This window comes from Musca autumnalis, unplaced genomic scaffold (genome assembly GCF_047663935.1).
Source record: "Musca autumnalis isolate F117 unplaced genomic scaffold, ASM4766393v1 scaffold_5, whole genome shotgun sequence".
Lineage (NCBI taxonomy): Eukaryota > Metazoa > Arthropoda > Insecta > Diptera > Muscidae > Musca > Musca autumnalis.
Window position 1 is genome coordinate 172555327 of NW_027412088.1, and position 18680 is coordinate 172574006.

Consider the following 18680-nt stretch of genomic DNA (forward strand, 5'->3'; position numbering starts at 1 on the left):
GGACCAGTGAACATCTTTGCCCTTTTTATCTATCAATTTCATCTTCCCATCTCGGCATTGGAATATCTTTCCTTTTCAGATCTCTGAAATCTATGCCATTCTGTATTCGCAATCCTTCTTTTAACTAAAAGATTATGACTGGAATACGAGGATGATGAGTCTTGAATAAGGCAATCCTTCATAAACTATTTTACCATTCTGAGAACAACCTATCCTCCGTCTAAAACATTTGACATAGCTTGTACAACTCTGGTACTTCATTTATGATCCCCAACTGTGGGATATCATTAGCAAAAAATATTTAGCTACGGGTATTAATTAGATTATCGTGTCCAAAGCAGAAGATATTTGTGTACTCGAAATCAATTCAGACGAATATAAATAAATAAAAAACCCATCTTTTCAGCAATAAGCCACTAAATGTAGCAATGAATATCATGACTGTGGGCATTTTATTAACATCTTGAATATTATCAACACAATAAATGTAATTTATACCAATAGCCTTGTTCGTTTGATTGTTTACAAAGGCTTCTAACTTCGACAACATGTGAATAAAGAACACTCACGAATATTTTGACTATGCAGTCAAAACTTCACCTGATTCAAAAGGGAGTTTATACAAGTAATAGCAGGTGCATCTGACCCACCACATATTACTCACAACACAAGAACCAACGTATGGAAGATAAAGTCACAACTTTACGATCTTATACCAAGAGTCAAATTTCTAGACCTTAAGTTTCCAACAACATTCAATTTGTATGACATATATACATACCTAATGCATTTGAATATTCTTGGGTCAGAGATACCCATCACAAATATATGACAAATACCTTTGCGGTACCTCTATTGTGTCCTGGAACTTATTCTTGAGTTTGTAAGATTCAAAATCCTTTTCTCACGTATTTGAAATGTTTAACCAATTTCATCATCATATTGATTCAATTCATCTTGATTTGATACATTGAGTTGATCCAGTCTGTGTTCAGCATGATTTGAGCTTACAGATGTGAGGCTTCTCACAATATTGATTTTCCGGAAAGCTATTGATCACAGCAATTCCAAAGTTTACTAAAATTCACGACATTCAATTCTTTCAACTAATCAATTTAATCCCAAATTTTCCGTTTTTGTTAGCTGATCCACATCAGGGTTACAAATAGAAAGGGATTCCACAAATTTAAATATATTTGCTTCTATTTATTTATAATCTCTTCTTTTATTGTATTGGTTTTTGTGGATCCCACCGCTGCTTTATAAGATCAATAAAAGTCTTCTTTATATTCCAACAATCCAAAATAGAATGAATATTTTATTTTTATTTTTTCAAATGTCATATTATATTTCTAAGGCTTCTATACCAATATATTTTATATTCCCCATGTACGTTAATGCAGTGCTTACAATAGTGACAAATTTTTGCACGATGTAAGAGGTTTGGACAAGGAAAATGCCAATAATTTTGAAAAATGATTGGTTTGGATTTTGATTGATGATTTGGCGGGTGAAATTGACCATCATTGACCACTGTGGGAAAAATATCCAAATTTGATTTTGACCCAAATTTTAAATTTTGGGGGAATATTCCGACAAATTACTAACACGAAACTTGAAAACCAACTCTTGACCTTCATTTGATGCAAATTATATCATAAATAAATGGAGAACCCTAGGCAGAAATTAAACAAAATATTGTCTTGGCTTAAACAATATCACTGGTTTTTCCGTTGATTTTAAAACTTTGGAAGGTAAGTTTTTATTAACAAAGGCATTTTAGTTAGTTGAATATTTTGTTAAAGTATTACAAAATACCCGTCCTCCTTTTTAGCCTTTAACTTTTCATCAATCAGTATATGTACTCTATTTTCATCCGGAAACATTGGTCACCGTAGGTATACTAATATACAGCTGATGTCATACATGTGAAAAAGCAGATGGTCTGATGGCGGCCTAAACGGGTGTTAAAGGCAGTTCCCCAGGTGACACCACGGGGAGGTCTGTGCCCACTTGAGATGAAAGACGGACCAATATAAATCCTAGGCTTTGCCATGTTAAAGCCGGTCAGGACCGTTCCTTGGTATCTTCCATCCCCTACGTCACCCGCCGGTTATATGTAAACATACTATTACTATGCGTTTACACATGACAGGACAGTTGATTTCATGTATTGATTGTCAAAATCCCAAAAACATGCCTGTGTGACGTAGGCGTCCAGACAACTGCAAAAACAGTTGTAAAATTAAATGAAAATCATCGATTTCTTTTTGTCTCCGTTCATTATTTAGTTTTTGTTCATGTTTTTTTATTTTCATTATTTATCTCACACATCTTTACAAAAAAAGTCAAAAAATGGTTACCCCTATTATCTGTGAAAAAATGAAAACTGACAGCTGGGAGACAGCCGTCAAATGTATGTATGTGTTAATAAATCAGGGTTGTATTTTAAGGCAAATTGCTTTGTGTAAACGAGTAGTAATGCATTACAATGACATCTCTCGACAAAATTTTCCATTAAAATTCAAATGCATGACCTTCTTTTAAATTAACGCAGTAAACCCATATAATACAGAATTACTGCAGAGCCTACGTGCCTTAGAATAAATGAGTGTTGAGCTAACAACGCAGTCAAGCCTTAATAGAAACATATGTACATACACAAGTCATCTGTTACTATTCCTCCAATGCATCATGTATTTATCATACGATAGCAAAATAATATGTATTTACTTTGCATTGTTAAATAATTTGAATGTAAAAAAATTCTCTTTAGCATCCTTTTTCCTGTTTTTCATGCCTCATGAAGTTTTTTTTTTTTTGTTTAATGATTTATTTTTATTTTTGTTTGATGATTTTAGGCAAACAATCCAAATTGCCATCATCAAATAAAGCTTGTTTTAACAGTTGTTACTTTGTGTACATTTGTCTGATGCAATACAAAAGCTTTTTTGTGCATTGTCCTTTTTCCATACACTTCCGTTGGTTGTGTGCGTGTTTGTTTAAAGCAATATGCAACTCGACCAGTCAGTCAGCCCTTCCACATACATATGTACATAGTATGCATGTACATTACTCACACCCCACTATTATTCACTCTCCTTTTCATTTTTTCTCTTAATGGTATTTCGGAAAAAAGTTTTTCTTTTTTTAACAATAATTCCAACAATTATTTTACACATGTTTGAGTAAGTAGCGGAGGCTGCAGAAACATAAATGGAAACTACATTAACAACAAACAACTAGAACTCGTCCCAAAGTTTTGCCCTAGTTTTTTCTCTATGGGTTTTATTTTGGGTTGACATTTGTCAAAATGATGACAAATGTTGAAAGAAGGGAGATTTCAAGAGCTTTTCCCATTCAAATGTTAGTTGGAATTGTTTTTATGAGGATTTTGTGTCATGTAAATGTGGACGATAGATGCGAATGTGAATTTTATACCAAAGTGTTTCGGCTTCAAACTTCAAGGAAACACATGGAACATTTTTGGTCTGTTCCAGTACTGCAAGAATCTACTAATTTTTACTATTTTTTTCGATAACATAAAGGAAAAAATGTTATCGTAGTAAAAAGTAGTAGCTTCTTGCAGGTTCTGAAACAGAGCATTTATTAGTGGTAAAATATATTAAAACATGCATATATTAAACCTAATTTAAAATTGCATATAAAACCTGAATTTGGGGGCAAATACGTTATTTAGTTGAAAGATATTCAATGGAATTGACAATTTAAATGGCACATGTTTTATAAAACGTGTTAGAAGTAAATTAGGATTTAAAGAAATCAAGTTGATCCATTATCGTGATAATAAACACTAGTGTAAAAGGTGTCTAAAACTCTCTTTAAAACCCAATTTACACTGTCATTTAAGTAAATGCTTTAAACCATTTTTACATTTATGAATTCCAGTGGATTTCAATTGTCAATTGCATTATATACAGTGGATTTAATTTGACGTATGCACGATAGGGTTATACCCTTTTTGCAAGTTTTAAAAATATCAAAAATACCACCGCATAGCCGTGTAGCATGAAAACCGAGCATGAAATTCCGTGTCATTTTTTTATATCGCGAAAAAAGTTTCCGCACCAAATGCATTGAAGTTCAGTATTGCATTATTTATTGTTATATTAGCTCATTTAGACTAGCCATAAACCCTCAACTGGATTTAATAAATCCAGTACAAATCTCATTGCATTTAGATAACCATTTGGAGGATTTAAATGGCAGTCAGCTGATTTTTGTTCATAGCACAATTAATAATAAGGTAGATGCATCAGCCTGATCGAATTTGAAACGTCAAAAGAAGTTGTTGTAAATTGAATTCGTCTCAAAACATATACGGCAAATTACAAATTTGTTGTTTAATATTGAAAATGTTAGCACATTATGCTACCAATGCTATAATGAACAAATAAAGAATTATTTTATCGTTTAGATCTCGTAAATGTTAGTCTTGGTTTGTTAAAATCAACTTTTTATATCAAAACAAATTTAAGTTTTTCGCCTTGTTTACATATGTTGACATTTTAAATTATTTTTGTTGTAGCAATTCACCGATGCCTCTACCTTGTTTCTTTTGCCAGCTTGCAACCTTTTGAATTGCCTAGCAACATGTTGCAAAAAATAGAGTTGCATACGAGGATTTATGCCAGATTTAAAACAAATCCACTTATTATGTGTGTTCGTTTACTCAAAATTTGTACAAATTGTTACTGGATGTTGTTCGTTTACTCTACAGTACAATGCAAAAGACCTTAGCAGATTACAAGAAGTTACTGAACTTGTACAAATTTGTACAAATTGTTGAGTAAACGAACACACCTAATACCACCTAATACGAGGATTTATTCCTTATGCAAAATTTTAGCTCATTTAGACTAGCCATAAATCCTCGACTGGATTTAATAAATCCAGTACAAATCTCATTGCATTTAGATATACATTTTGGAGGATTTAGGGTTAACAAAAATCAGCTGACTGCCATTTAAATCCTCCAAATTTATTAAATCCAGTTGAGGATTTACAAATGACAGTATTGGCAAGACAATAGCAAAAATACAAACCTTTTTCACAAATACATTTATAAATTTTTAAATATGTATAGAGACAATTATGAATGGGTTGGTGAAAATGGTTTCTAACCATGGTACAATAATATGCCATTTAGATATGACTTCATTAGCAGGATTTAGAACATTATCAGGTTTTATTTACTAAATCCAGCCAAAATCTACCAGATTTCCCATACACAAATAAATCCTCGTATTGAGTGGATTTGTTTTAAATCTGGCATAAATCCTCGTATACAACTCTGTTTTTTGCAACATGTTGCTAGAAAATACAAAAAGTTGCAAGCTGGCACAAGAAACAAGGTAGATGCATCGGTGAATTGCTACACTAAAAATAATTTAAAATGTAAAAATTTGTAAACAAGGCAGAAAAATTAAATTTGTTTTGATGTACAAAGTTGATTTTAATCAACCAAGACTAATATTTACGATGTCCAAACGATAAAATAATTCGTTTATTTATTTTAGATGGGCAAACTGCGATAAAATAATTCTTTATTTGCTCTTTAGTCAGCATTAGTAGCATAATGTGCTAACATTTTCAGTATTTAACAATAAATTTGTAATTTGACGTATGTTTTTTGAGACGAATTCAATTTACAAAAAATTCTTTTGACGTTTCAAATTCGATCAGATGGACTGATGCATCTACCTTGGTAATTGTGCTATGAACAAAAATCAGCTGACTGCCATTTAAATCCTCCAAAATGTATATCTAAATGCAATGAGATTTGTACTGGATTTATTAAATCCAGTCGAGGATTTATGACTAGTCTAAATGAGCTATAAGGAAGGTATAAGGCTATGAAAATGTGAAATCAAAACTTTTAAGTCTTTACCTAATTAACTGCGTGTTGCGTGTGCGTTTAAAAATACAAAAACAAAATACATGTATTTCAAATTGAAAACAACAACAAATACATGTATTTTGTTTTTGTTTTTTTGAACGCACACGCAACACGCAGTTAATTAGGTAAAGGCTATATAAAGGAAAAAAGTGTCAAATGAAAAAAATTATAAAGGAAATATTTTTCATTTCAAATTTTCATAGAACAAGAATCCAGCCCCAGATTCGAAAAAACTATGGAAAATCTACCCTACACCTATGCCCGCCTCCTTTCAAAATTGTCTATAGTGACAAACGTCAAGTTTTGTTTTTGTTTTTGTTAATGTTTGTTTTGTTTCATATTTTATTAAATTTTTAAAATTAATGAAATGTGCTAAACATTAATGGTACGATATATTCAGTTTTTGAAATTGCATTTAAAATTTCATAAAGATTTATTTACAGGACAAGACAGTAACTTTTATGCGGATCGACTAGAAATGTCCTTGCTACAGATCGTAACTGTTGGCTAATACGAAGATAAGAAAAAGTATCTATAAAGTCAGCAGAAGTCCTCGTTTTATTAAGTGAAAGATTGGATTCTGTTAATTATCAATCTGTAAATTTGAGTCCTTGTAAGAATACAGAACATTAGCAAGAAAAATGTCAGGAAAAACAGCTTTCATATTTCCACAACCTACATATGCGCACATGTTATGTATGTATATTTACCACAGAAACTCCGGAAGTGACAAGGAGACTTCTCTCACATCTTTTTTTATCGACGAGTCTTAATGGCTGTCTAGTGACCCCACTTCGCTGAAATACTCGGAAATGTAGCCTACAGGCGTGCTTAACATTTTGCGGCGGCAAGGACTACTTAAATCCTCAAAATACGCCAGAGAATGGAGGAAGTGAAATTCTTCTTATTGGAGGTTAAGATCACATTGTAATAATAAATCCGAACAAAAATATATTGGGAATATAGGGAAAGATTCACATTTTTTCTTTATTTTATATTCAATAAGAAGTTACATTGTTAAATAGAAGTTAATACCGTGACATAACTTTGTTTACTTCGGAGACCAGCGGAGACTTGCCCATATCAATCAATTTCCCCCTGAATGTACGTAATGTTTCCGTTACATCTTCATGTTCCATAGTATCTGCAATGTTCAATCTGATTATTACTGTATTTCGCTTTATTGTGTGTCCTTTGGTCTGTTCCTTTACTTCTGAAAATGGTAAAACCGGCAAAAGTGGTAAAAGTTGTAAAGTTCTCCCATATGAATTGTATTGTGCCTGAAGTAAAGGAACGCTTTTCGAGTAAAAAGTGGTAAAACTTGAAGATTCTTGAACGTAAAGGAACAGAGCTCTTGTAAACACTGGACTTCACATTTGGAGTAGAGTTGTGTAGTTCGCGAACGAACTAGTTCAATTGAACGATTCACATAAAAGAACGACTGAACTAGATCACTCGAAGTCGTTCTTTATAGTTCAGTAGTTCAGTAAAATAACGAAAAAAATTTCAGCTGTTTCAACCACTTCATACAAAACGCTGATCTAGTTCAATGTGTCATCATTATATTGAACTTGGATTTGTGTTAATTAAATCAGTGAAGCATCCTCCGAATGTTGTATCTCTTCAAACCTTCAAATGGGTTATATGTAGTTTGAATTTCTTTTTGAATGTACCAGTAGACCCAAAAGCTGCCAATGTTTGCTTCGCAAACTTGCAAATATCAAATGTGTACAATCTGAAAAACAAAATTGTTCATTTATAAATTAAAACAAGCGAGCCAAGGCTATAGTCGGGTCGACTATGAGGTACCCTACACCTCTACCCCTGTGCATAAGCTTTTGACTGGCAAAATTAAAAATATTAAAATTGGGATAGCTTAGCGCCTTTTGCTCTGAATGTCTTAATTAAAACAGGTCAATTTTGTTGAAACGCATTTAAGTGCATCATCAGTACAACTCAAATAAAACATGGAAAAGTGGGATGTGTGCCAACCATCAAAAGGGTTCCTTCTCTGTGAGACCCCCATTAACCCCCAAAATTTCGTGAGGATCCGATAAAAATTTCGGGATGGGATGCATTACCGACTATTGCGATATCTTTGTTGTTTGACCACTTATGACAACCTACTTCACATCGTTGTAAATGTGATATTTTCTACTTTTCTTGCCAAGTTTTGCTTTCGATGTCCCTCTTACTTCTTCTTCTTTATTTGCATATCCGTTGTTCGGATGTTAAGCGATCATACATTTTGTTACATTCTTATTGGAAATATTTATTTTATGTGGAAAGCGATAGTTGTCTGTTTTTAGCTGCTGTAAGAAGACTGAGTTCATCACGATATTCGGTCCAGTCTTGAATATTTTTTAGCCAGGACAGTTCTCTTCGACCTCTACAACGTCCCTCTTACAGAATAGAGATATTCACTTTGAAATAAAACGTTGGCATTTTCTCCAAATAAGTTTGTTTTACAAGTTTTTAATGTTTACAATATCCACACACAGAATACAAATGAATGATTGGTATTCTGCGACCTACTGAACGAATGTTCGAACAAGAAGACAGCTGATATGCAGAGCTGAATGACGAACTGAACTACTGAACTAAAAGAACGACCTAGTTCAATCAAAAGACCTGAACTAAAACGATCGATCAGCTAAACGAACTAGATAGCACAACCCTAATTTGGAGCCATTGAATTTAAATTTAATATCACATCCAGCAGACCACCCAGAGCTACAGTTGTAGTCCCCAGGAATTAAAAAAAGTATCCTTTTGATACGTCGCATCTTCTCATTGTTATTGTTTATGTGTTTATTACGACTACAATCCTTTTTTTCAATTAATATTCAGTTATGTGTATATGTATTTTTTGGAATTTGTCAAAATTGGAATATTCAAAACAAAATGACGTTAACACAAGTTGGTCACCAAAAGCAAAAAATTATAATCAGCTGTGAGCTCTGCCATACCTTTCTTATTATACCATGTTTGCAACTTTGCTATTGTCTTGCCAATACTATCTGTGTGTAAACCCCTAGTTAAGGCGGCCATCAGACCATCTGCTTTTTCACATGTATGTTGTCACTTTGGGTACACTAATATAAGCTGTGTCTGGTTACCCTAAAATTTGTAACAATTTGTACCAATTGCTGCTGGAAGTCGTCTTTTAACACAAAAAATCAGCAAAAGAGAGCGATTCGAGAGAGACATTTTGACAGTTCTCTCACTGAGAGCTTCCAAATTTTTGCTGGACAAATTTCTTCTAGCAAGCTCTTCTTCTTCCTGAAAACAATCAGCCGTTTTTAGTTTTTTGTTGATTTATGTTTGTGAACATTAAAAACAATTTTATTGTGGAAATAACATAGTCCAATTGTATTGTTTTATGGAGAACAAATTTGTAAAGTGGAAAAATACTTTTTTGTTTCATTTTCTTTTTTATTTTTAATAAAATACAACGTGTTTACTTCCTTTGTTGGCGGACAAATTGTTCTGTTTTGGCAAGTCAGCTGATTGCTTGCTGGTTTTTGCTGGGAAGGTGTCTGTTTACTTTTTACAATTTTCTAGCAAAAGAGAATAAAAACCCCTTACTCTCTGAGAAAGTTCTTGCTGGGAAAGTAACCAGACAGACTTATACAGAACAACTGATGTCATACATGTGAAAAAGCAGATGGTCTGATGGCGACCTAAATGAGCTATTACATGTAATAAGTGCATTCTTCAATATCGAAGTGTGGCAAATCGAACAAATAACCCTGCGTTTACACATAACAGGACAGTTAACTTCATGTATTGATTGTCAAAATCCCAAAACTTGCCTGACATAGGCATCCCGACAACTGCAAAAGCAGTTGTAAAATTATGAATGAAAACCAGCCGACACATGTATATGTTAGTAAATGAGAGTTGCATTTGAAGACAAACTATCTGGTGTAAACGCTAAGTTAACCAGCGATGATGTTTGAACGGAAACTGTTGTCATTTTAAAACTATGCATTTTAAAAGATAAGTTAAAACCACATCTTACTTATTTTTTCATAGAAATGTTCATGAGAGATGACTTTTCATATAGAGATTGCTATTTTAGAAGAGTTTTTCGGAGATTACATTTCTTCCAGAAAAGTCTATTGGAGATGGCTTTCCTTCTAGTTCATTGGAAATTACTTTTCTTATAGAAAAGTAGATTGGACCTGTTTTTTTCTAAAGAAAAGTTAGAAAAGTAATACCCCGTTTGTACTTAACCGGATTAAATAAACCCACTGTCAATTCCATAGTGCAAACGGCAAAGTGCTGTCATGTTTGAATTTTTCTTGTTTCTTATACCAGAAATGACGCAAAACTTTTCTCAAACGTTGAATATGTTTCCATCTTAAGGGGCCAAACACATTCGTTCCGTTGATTGTCGTTTTACGCGTCGCAAATAACAACCACATGAAAAAGTGTAAGTGATGCCAAGTGTTTTCTTGAAGTTTTCATGAGGTCGTTGTTACGCGACACTCAACGGAGCCATTGTGCTGAGGCCTTTATTCATTCGGAGATGACTTTTCCTGTAGAAAAGTTCATCTGAGATAACTTTTCCTACAGATAAGTTGATGGGATATAACGTTTCCTATAGAGAAGTTCATCGGAGATGACACTTCCTAATTTTTCAAAAAAAAAAATCTTGCCATATGAACTTTTCTAAAATATTTTTTTATTTAAAATATATGTATATTCTAAAATAAACAATCATGGGAACAATAAGAAAAGTCCTTATAAAAGAATTAACGTGGATGACTTTTCTTACAGAAAGATCACACGAGATAATTTTTCTAAATAAAAAATAATAATTTTGTTTTTTTTTTTTCAAAATAGTCTGGCTTAGTCCCATTGTTTGTTGTTTTAATATTTTAAAAAACTAATTTATTAGTGGAAGACTAGTTTCGATCCTCGCCACAGGATCTCATCAGTTGCTTTGTTTTAAAATATTAAAACAACAACAATGGGATTAAGCCAGACTATTTTGAAAAAAATGTATCAGCTATCCCAATAAAAAAGCCACCAATGTTCTAAAAAAATATTTTACCTCTTTCTCTCTTCCATTTCAGCTCTTCTCAACTGTCGTCTTTGGTTGTATAACATCGGAAGGTTATCGCGAAGAAGATGGCAAAGAGGTGTGTCTGTTCAACAAAGATAATATGGCTTGTAAATATGGCAATACGGTGGGCGTGTTTGGATTTATTGCTTCAATTGCATTTATTGTTGGTGAATATCTGTTCGAACGTATGTCATCGGTGAAAAGTCGAAAACGTTTCGTTATGGCTGATATGGGTTTCTCAGGTGAGCAAAACCGCTACCAATGATATTACAGACAGATTTATATAATCAATTTACAATTACAGCATTTTGGGCATTCATGTATTTTGTTGCCTTTATTTATTTGTGGTCACAATGGAGTTCAGCTGAAGTGCCACCTGGCGGTATTGGTGCGGGTAACATGCAGGCGGCTATTGTATTTTCATTATTCTCCGTATTTACATGGGTAAGTAGAAGAAGGAAAAATCTATGATACATATTTAATGCTTGGTTTACATTTACGAAATCCACTCGATTTCAACTGTCAAATCCATAGGTTAAACGTCAAATGAAATCCAGATGAGATTTCATTTGACGTTTGAGCTATGGAATTGACAGTTGAAATCGAGTGGATTTCGTAAATGTAAACTTAGCATAAGGGAGAGAAACATAAGTAACGTGATATTTTTGCGTAAGTTCAAGAATAAAAAAATGAATTACTAGATGGTCCTTTTCTTTTAGTCTTTTACCAGAAATAGATAAAGCAAGAAAGCCAGCCACTTAAGGCCTGCGTACATAAGCTGCCTCGCCTGCTTACCTTGCTTGCTTCTGATAAAAGAATAAAAAAGAAAAGGGCAACCCAGTCCGAAATTTTCTCGGCTTTCTTTATTCTTTTATTTTTATTATGTCAGAAATGAAGTAGGAAAGCAAGCCATCCAGGCGAGGCAGCTTATGTACGCAGGCCTTTATAGACCAAGACCTTTATGCTAGGTTTACATTTACGAAATTCACACGATTTAACGGTCAATTCCATTGCTTATTAGGCGGCCATCAGACCATCTGCTTTTTCACATGTATGTTGTCACTTTGGGTATACTAATTAATATACAGAACAGCTGATGTCATACATGTGAAAAAGCAGATGGTCTGATGGCGGCCCTAAACAGAACATGTATGACTTACAGCAAATTCACATTACATTAGCTGTGTTCCTTTACTTACCTGATGTTGCCATTTTTACCATTTGTTACCATTTTTAACCTGCAAAGCGTTCCTTAACCCCAAAATGTGGTAAAACTGGCAGCAATTTTTATGAGAGTGAGAGAGGAGAGAGCACATATGCCTTTCTCTTCTACCACTGGCTACCAGACAAATTTCTGCAGGTAAAAATTGTAGAACTGATTTTTCGCCGATTATTTCACAATGAAGAAAAAATGAACGAAAAACAGAAGAACAACTCTGACAAAACAAATTTAAAAACTGTGAAAAAAAGAAGAAATTTGATTTTTATGTTTCTTTTTGACATTGCTACCAGATCTACCATTTTTCTGTTCCTTTAGTTTTCTGAAAAAATGTTCATGAGAGAGCAAGTTTGAGCAATTTTAACACTTTTCTCTTTTACCACTTTTAAAAAAGTAAAGGAACAAAGCTATTATTTGATGTATATGGAACTAGATTCAATGAACTTAATTAAACCAGTACAATGTAAACGTACTATTAGTCTTATTTTGATGTGTGGCCAGGCAGCAAAAGTATTGTTAGCATGTAAAGCTACTACTATGTTTACATTTACGAAATCCACTCGATTTCAACTGTCAATTCGTTTGCGTATACGTCAAACGTTTTACATGGCTGAAATTCTCAGGAAATATCGCCAACATTACTGAGGGGTATTTTGCCATCGTTGAAATTTTTGATGCTGCCTGGCTTGGGAAATAAGAACTCCAAACGGTGTATCAGAACGCCAATAATAGGTAAAGATTTAGTGCAAGTTTCAGCGTGCCGCATAAGATTTAATTTTAAAAATGGAAACTTCAAATCGTAAATGGAAACTTGTTTCAATGTAAACATGGCTTGACCGATCATTTTATATAGGTATACTATGTTAACATTTACGAAATCCTCTCTATTTCAACTGTCATCCTTTGCTCAAACGTCAAATAAAATCCAATCGATTTCCACTGTCAATTCATTTGCGAATACGTCCATGTATGACATCAGCTGGTCTGTATAATAGTATACCCAAAGTGACAACCATGGCACAATAATACCTGTATTAAAAACAGCTGATCTTCATACCAGTTGTCAAAATGCATTATTGTGAATAAAATCACATACAAAATGTAAACAAGCAATTCACAGCAATATATTAGCTCTGTTCCTTTACGTACCTGAGGTTACCATTTTTAACCTGCAAAGCGTTCCTTTACTTCAACAAGCATACAATTTATATGAGACCAGTTCACCACTTTTACCATTTTTTGCCACTGTTACCATTTTTTAAAGTAAAGGAACAGACCAATTATTGTAAGCAAATCTGACGTTTTGCATGATTTGATGTAACACCTTCTTATTCCACCATTGTGGCCCCGGCACATACGGTACGTTGTGCGTTGCGTCACGCGTTAAAAACAATATCCACATGAAAAAAATGTAAGTGATGCCAAGTTTGTTCTTGAAGTTTTCATGTGGTTGTTGTAACGCGACGCACAACGTACCGTATGTGCCGGGGCCATTGCGGCAACATACATACATGCAAAAAAGCATTTGGTGTGACTTAGCCATAAGAGCGCATAATTTCTTGGAATTGAAAATAAAATATTTAATTGCGTGTTTTATAAAACATAACCCTATTTTTCTTCTTTTAAATATTTTTCAGGCACTATGTGCTTTCTTAGCCTACAAACGTTTCCTAATTGGTGCTGGTGATGAATTTACATCGGCCTTTGAAAATGATCCCGCCAATGTGGTGCATCAGCAGGCCTACACAAGTTATTCCATGGACAATGATAATGACCAATATAGTGCTTCACCATTTTCAGGCCAGCAAACGGGTAAGTAATGGTAACCCAACCAAGAATTTTCAATTGCAAACTAAATTATTTATCTTTTATAGGAGGCATGGAACAACAAAATATGGAATACCAGCAACCCACCTATTAGATATCAAATTCCAAACAAAATAGACAACATTAAATAATTTAACTTAAATTATAACAATACGTTTAGACTAGCGATTATTGTGGTGATAATGGCTCTCCTTCTAGTCTTGTTTGACAGGTATTTTCATACATATTACGGCAAATAAAACGAGATGAGGGCATTATGATATAAAGGTTATAGTCTAAATGTACCTTAAAGAGATTCTTGTTTTTTGTAGACGATTAAATAACAACAAAACCTAGTAATAATGCCCAACAAGTAATAATTCATGATATACACTGAGAAAAATATGTAACTAAATAGAATTTAAATATCTAAAGAAAAACGAACAAATTGGCTACCAACAACAAATATCAAGCGAAAAAAAATTCACAAAAAATCACAACAACAACTAAACTCTGTAAACTTGAACAATACAAAAATACACCGAATAATAAATGTTAAAATTTGTAAGAAAACAAAGAAGATTAAATGAATAAAACAAGATAGAGGAAAAAAGAGAAGAACAAAACGTGAACACAATAAAACTGTAATAAACAATACATATTATATAAATAATATTAAATAATTATTATATATATATACATTTGCATAAAATAACTTATATAGATTATATATACACTGAAAGAAACAAAAAATTAAAAAAAAAAAACTAACTTAAAACTAAGTTTTGGAAAAACCACACGCCCAGAAATAAGTAAATAAAACAGCAAACAAATGGTTTATGGCCCCGGCACATAAGGTACGTTGTGAGTCGCGTCATGCTTCAAAAACAACAACCACATGAGAAATGTGTAAGTGATGCCAAGTTTGTTCTTGAAGTCTTCATGTGGTTATTGTAGCGCAACGCTCAACGGACCGTATGTGCCGGGGCCATTAATGTTTTTCTTACATTATGTGTGTTCGTTTACTCAAAATTTGTACGAATTGTTACTGGATGCTGTTCGTTTACTCTTAAGTACAATACAAAAACCTTAGTTGTTTGCAGGTAGTTACTGGACTTGTACAAATTAGTCCTGGGCCACACTCGAGTAATTTCACTGACATTTTGACATGAAATTATGCGTCTCTAGATCGAGTTCCATAGTAGAGTAAAATCATGAAATTGCTGTAGTGGGGAATTCGACCTAAGGACACCTAATTTCATGAAATTTTTTAATGAAATTCACTCTAGTGTGGACCGGGACTTATTGAGTAAACGAACATACCTATTAAAAGAAGAAACTACACTAAAATGCTTCAGCTTTAGATTGAAAACAAGAAGAAACAAGCAACAATAACCAAAATTTTGTATTTTAATATAAACAAATATTATATAGTATGTATTATTAATTATGAGGAGAAAAATATCCATATACATTTGAATCCAGGGAATTTTAACTGTCAATTCCATTGCGTATAAGTGAAATCCAAATACACAATGGAATTACCAGTTAAAATCTACTGAATTTTTGGTAATGTAAACTTATGGGCACTTTACACGATATGTTTTTTTTACATATGGGTTGTCACTTTTTATGTACAATATGTATATGCAAAGTGACAACACATATGTAAAATAACATATCGTGTAAAGTACCTATTACTTAAACATTCATTTATTAAACCAAATTAAGAGTTGGGTCTCATGGTCGTGTTTGTTGGAATTTTGAAATTGAACTTACAAACATTTTGCAAAATCCCAGTGAAAACTGTCAAAATTATTATTATTTCAGCTCAATTCCGTTGCGTACAACCGTGGTAGATTAATTACGGGGTTTACATATTTGGTTGTTGTTGACATTATGCAATAACAAACTCCTGCTGCAACGGTATATCTTAAAATTAAAACAAGTTCAAACGATTTTATTCACGCGGCGAAATTAAATTGTTAATTTTTTAATTGTAACACTTGCGAAAGAACGATTCGTCAAATATTGATATTAATCGAAATTGGTTCCAAAAGTAGGGGAAAGTAAAAATTACAATTTTTGTAAAAATTCTAGCTGAAATGTATCTGCAAATTGGATGCCAGCAATCACGATGATAGAGCAGTCAAAATTGTCAAGTAGAAAATAAATTGCTTCAAAAGAAGTAATAGTACGTTTAGACTTATAAATCCACTCGATTTCAAATGTCAATTCCATAGTATATACGTCAAATAAATCGTAGTTCTAAATCCACTGGATTTTATTTGACGTTTATTGTATGGGATTGACAGTTTAAATCATAGTAGAATTTCATAGTCTAACAGACGTTAAAGTTTCAATGTGTTGGCAAGTCAGAGTTTTTACAATTTGTTTTGTGTAAATATAACGTTTAAGATAATAGGGATCCATAGGCTCACATTTGATAATCTTTTATACCAATTATTTGCAGAAAAATGTTTGGTGAAATGAATTTAACAATTTGTTTTTGGTTTTTATAAAACTTTCTAAAGACAATTTTGGAAAAAATCATAACTACATAAATAATTTTTGTTACATGATTGTATTTGTATGTAAATGGCTTTGAATAGTTATTTGTTAAATGGATATTTGTATATTGTAGGCAACAAAAATAAAAGCAAACCAATCCCTATACTACAAAAAAAAAACAAATATAAAAGTAAAACACTAAAAAAACTTAATAACTCAGGTTATAATAAATGAAATTGTAGAATTGATTTAAACAACAACAAAAAAATACTTTATTTCGTTATCTCGAATTGTTTAATATAATTTTAAGAATTTTATATAATTTCAAGAATTTCTGTAACTGTTTTAACTTTCAAGCAAATAGGCAAAAAAACTTATAAAAACAGCAGTTAAAACTTGGTTTAGACCATGGTACAATAATTTGGAAGGTAGGTCAGGTTCGAAAAAGTTGTGAAAAACAAGGCCTGGGTGTATTTGCTTATTCTGTCAGAATTACCATAACTGAATATGTAACAGGTTGTACTGTTTATTTGATATTTTGGATCACTAACTAAAAACGCGAAAAATGAATGGGAGACTAAGTTTTCTTTACAGAGTCCGCTTCTGCATATGTTCAAAAGTTTGTTTCATCACAATGTTGTAATAAATACAAATAATAAATGTTGTAATAATAATTTTCATTTCGACTGAATTATAATATGTATAAAATATTTTGTCATATTTTTCAAAACCATACACATTCATACACAATTTGTTTATACTGATTTGAAAGAATAAGCAAACCAATAGAAAAAAATTGTAATCAGCTGTTTGCTATGCCCTACCTTGTAATAATTATACCATGGTTTAGACTATGCACTTATACATACGATGATTAAGTGCATTATCTCGATTTATTTGCCATATATTGTATGAAATTGACAACTTAAATCGAGTTGATTTGCTAAGCCAAGCATAGTCTAAACGGGGTATTATGTTTACTTTGTACTCCATTAGGCCACGTTTACACATAATACTTTATTATAAATGCTCTATGTTCACATTTGATAGATATTTCAGGAAATTATATGAAATCGATATTGAATTTGTGATACATATGTATGTATTTGTTATATCGACATAATATTAAACTAATGCTTGGTTTACATTACGAAATCCACTCGATTTCAACTGTCAATTCCTTTGCGTATACGTCAAATGAAAACCCATCTGAAATCCATTGGACTTCTGCATGGTTTACATTTACGAAATCCACTCGATTTCAACTGTCAATTCCATAGGTTAAACGTCAAATGAAACCCAGATGTGATTTCATTTGACGTTTGAGCTATGGAATTGACATTTGAAATCGAGTGGATTTCGTAAATGTAAACATAGCATTCGTTTGACGTTTAATCAATGGAATTGACAGTTAAAATCGAGTGGATTTCGTAAATGTAAACCAATCATAAGGTGTTGATTTTTCCGTTCATCAGAAGTAAAATTCAGACACTGGCAATTTGAGAAACATCATATATTTGGTTCACATTCAACGGAATTGTCAACTCAAATTATAACCCGTTTGCACTTAACCGGGTTTAATAAGTCCATTGGGTTTCAAATGTCGATTCCATAGGGCAAACGTCAAATAAATCCTCATAAAGAAGTTTAACCCGACAAAAAGCTCTAATTCAAACACTGTTTTAAACATTTTAAACATATGTAAGCATGACTTCATCCCTATTTTGAAGCATATTGTTTTCTAAACAAACTTCGATTTAGAAGGGGCGGGTAATGGACTTTCTCCATAAGAGCTCGGGTATTATTTATGTTTTGAGTACGGGAACGTTTTCTCTGCAAAAATTCGAAAAACTGACAAAAAATAGCATATTATTGAATGTTCTGAAACAAAAGGTCTATACGATAACCCATGGTTTAATAAGAAAGGTTAGCTAAAGCTCTGTGTCAATTTAATTTTTTTCTTTCGAGTGTTCCTAAAACTTCAAAACAATGTACCCATTTTGTGTATGTGTGTGTTCTGTTTGAATAATATGCCAACAATTTTAAAAACAATCGAATTAAATGATTTTTAAAATTGTTTTTAGAACATTTGTATGGAAGAAATCCGTCAGCTTTGCATTGAAACAATCATTTTATCATATCCGCAACTC

General features: G+C 32.6%; 1 protein-coding gene across 1 annotated transcript in view; it reads left to right on the top strand.

Annotated features, from left to right (window-relative positions):
- Window positions 1–14596, top strand: part of Syngr (synaptogyrin) — a 32285-nt gene extending 17689 nt beyond the window's left edge. The window contains exons 3-6 of the mRNA XM_073989649.1: window positions 11005–11236; window positions 11299–11438; window positions 13851–14025; window positions 14088–14596. Coding sequence (XP_073845750.1) covers window positions 11005–11236; window positions 11299–11438; window positions 13851–14025; window positions 14088–14134 — 594 coding nt within the window. The 3' untranslated portion in view covers window positions 14135–14596. The remainder of the gene's footprint in view (window positions 1–11004; window positions 11237–11298; window positions 11439–13850; window positions 14026–14087) is intronic.
- The last annotated feature ends 4084 nt before the right edge of the window (window positions 14597–18680 follow it).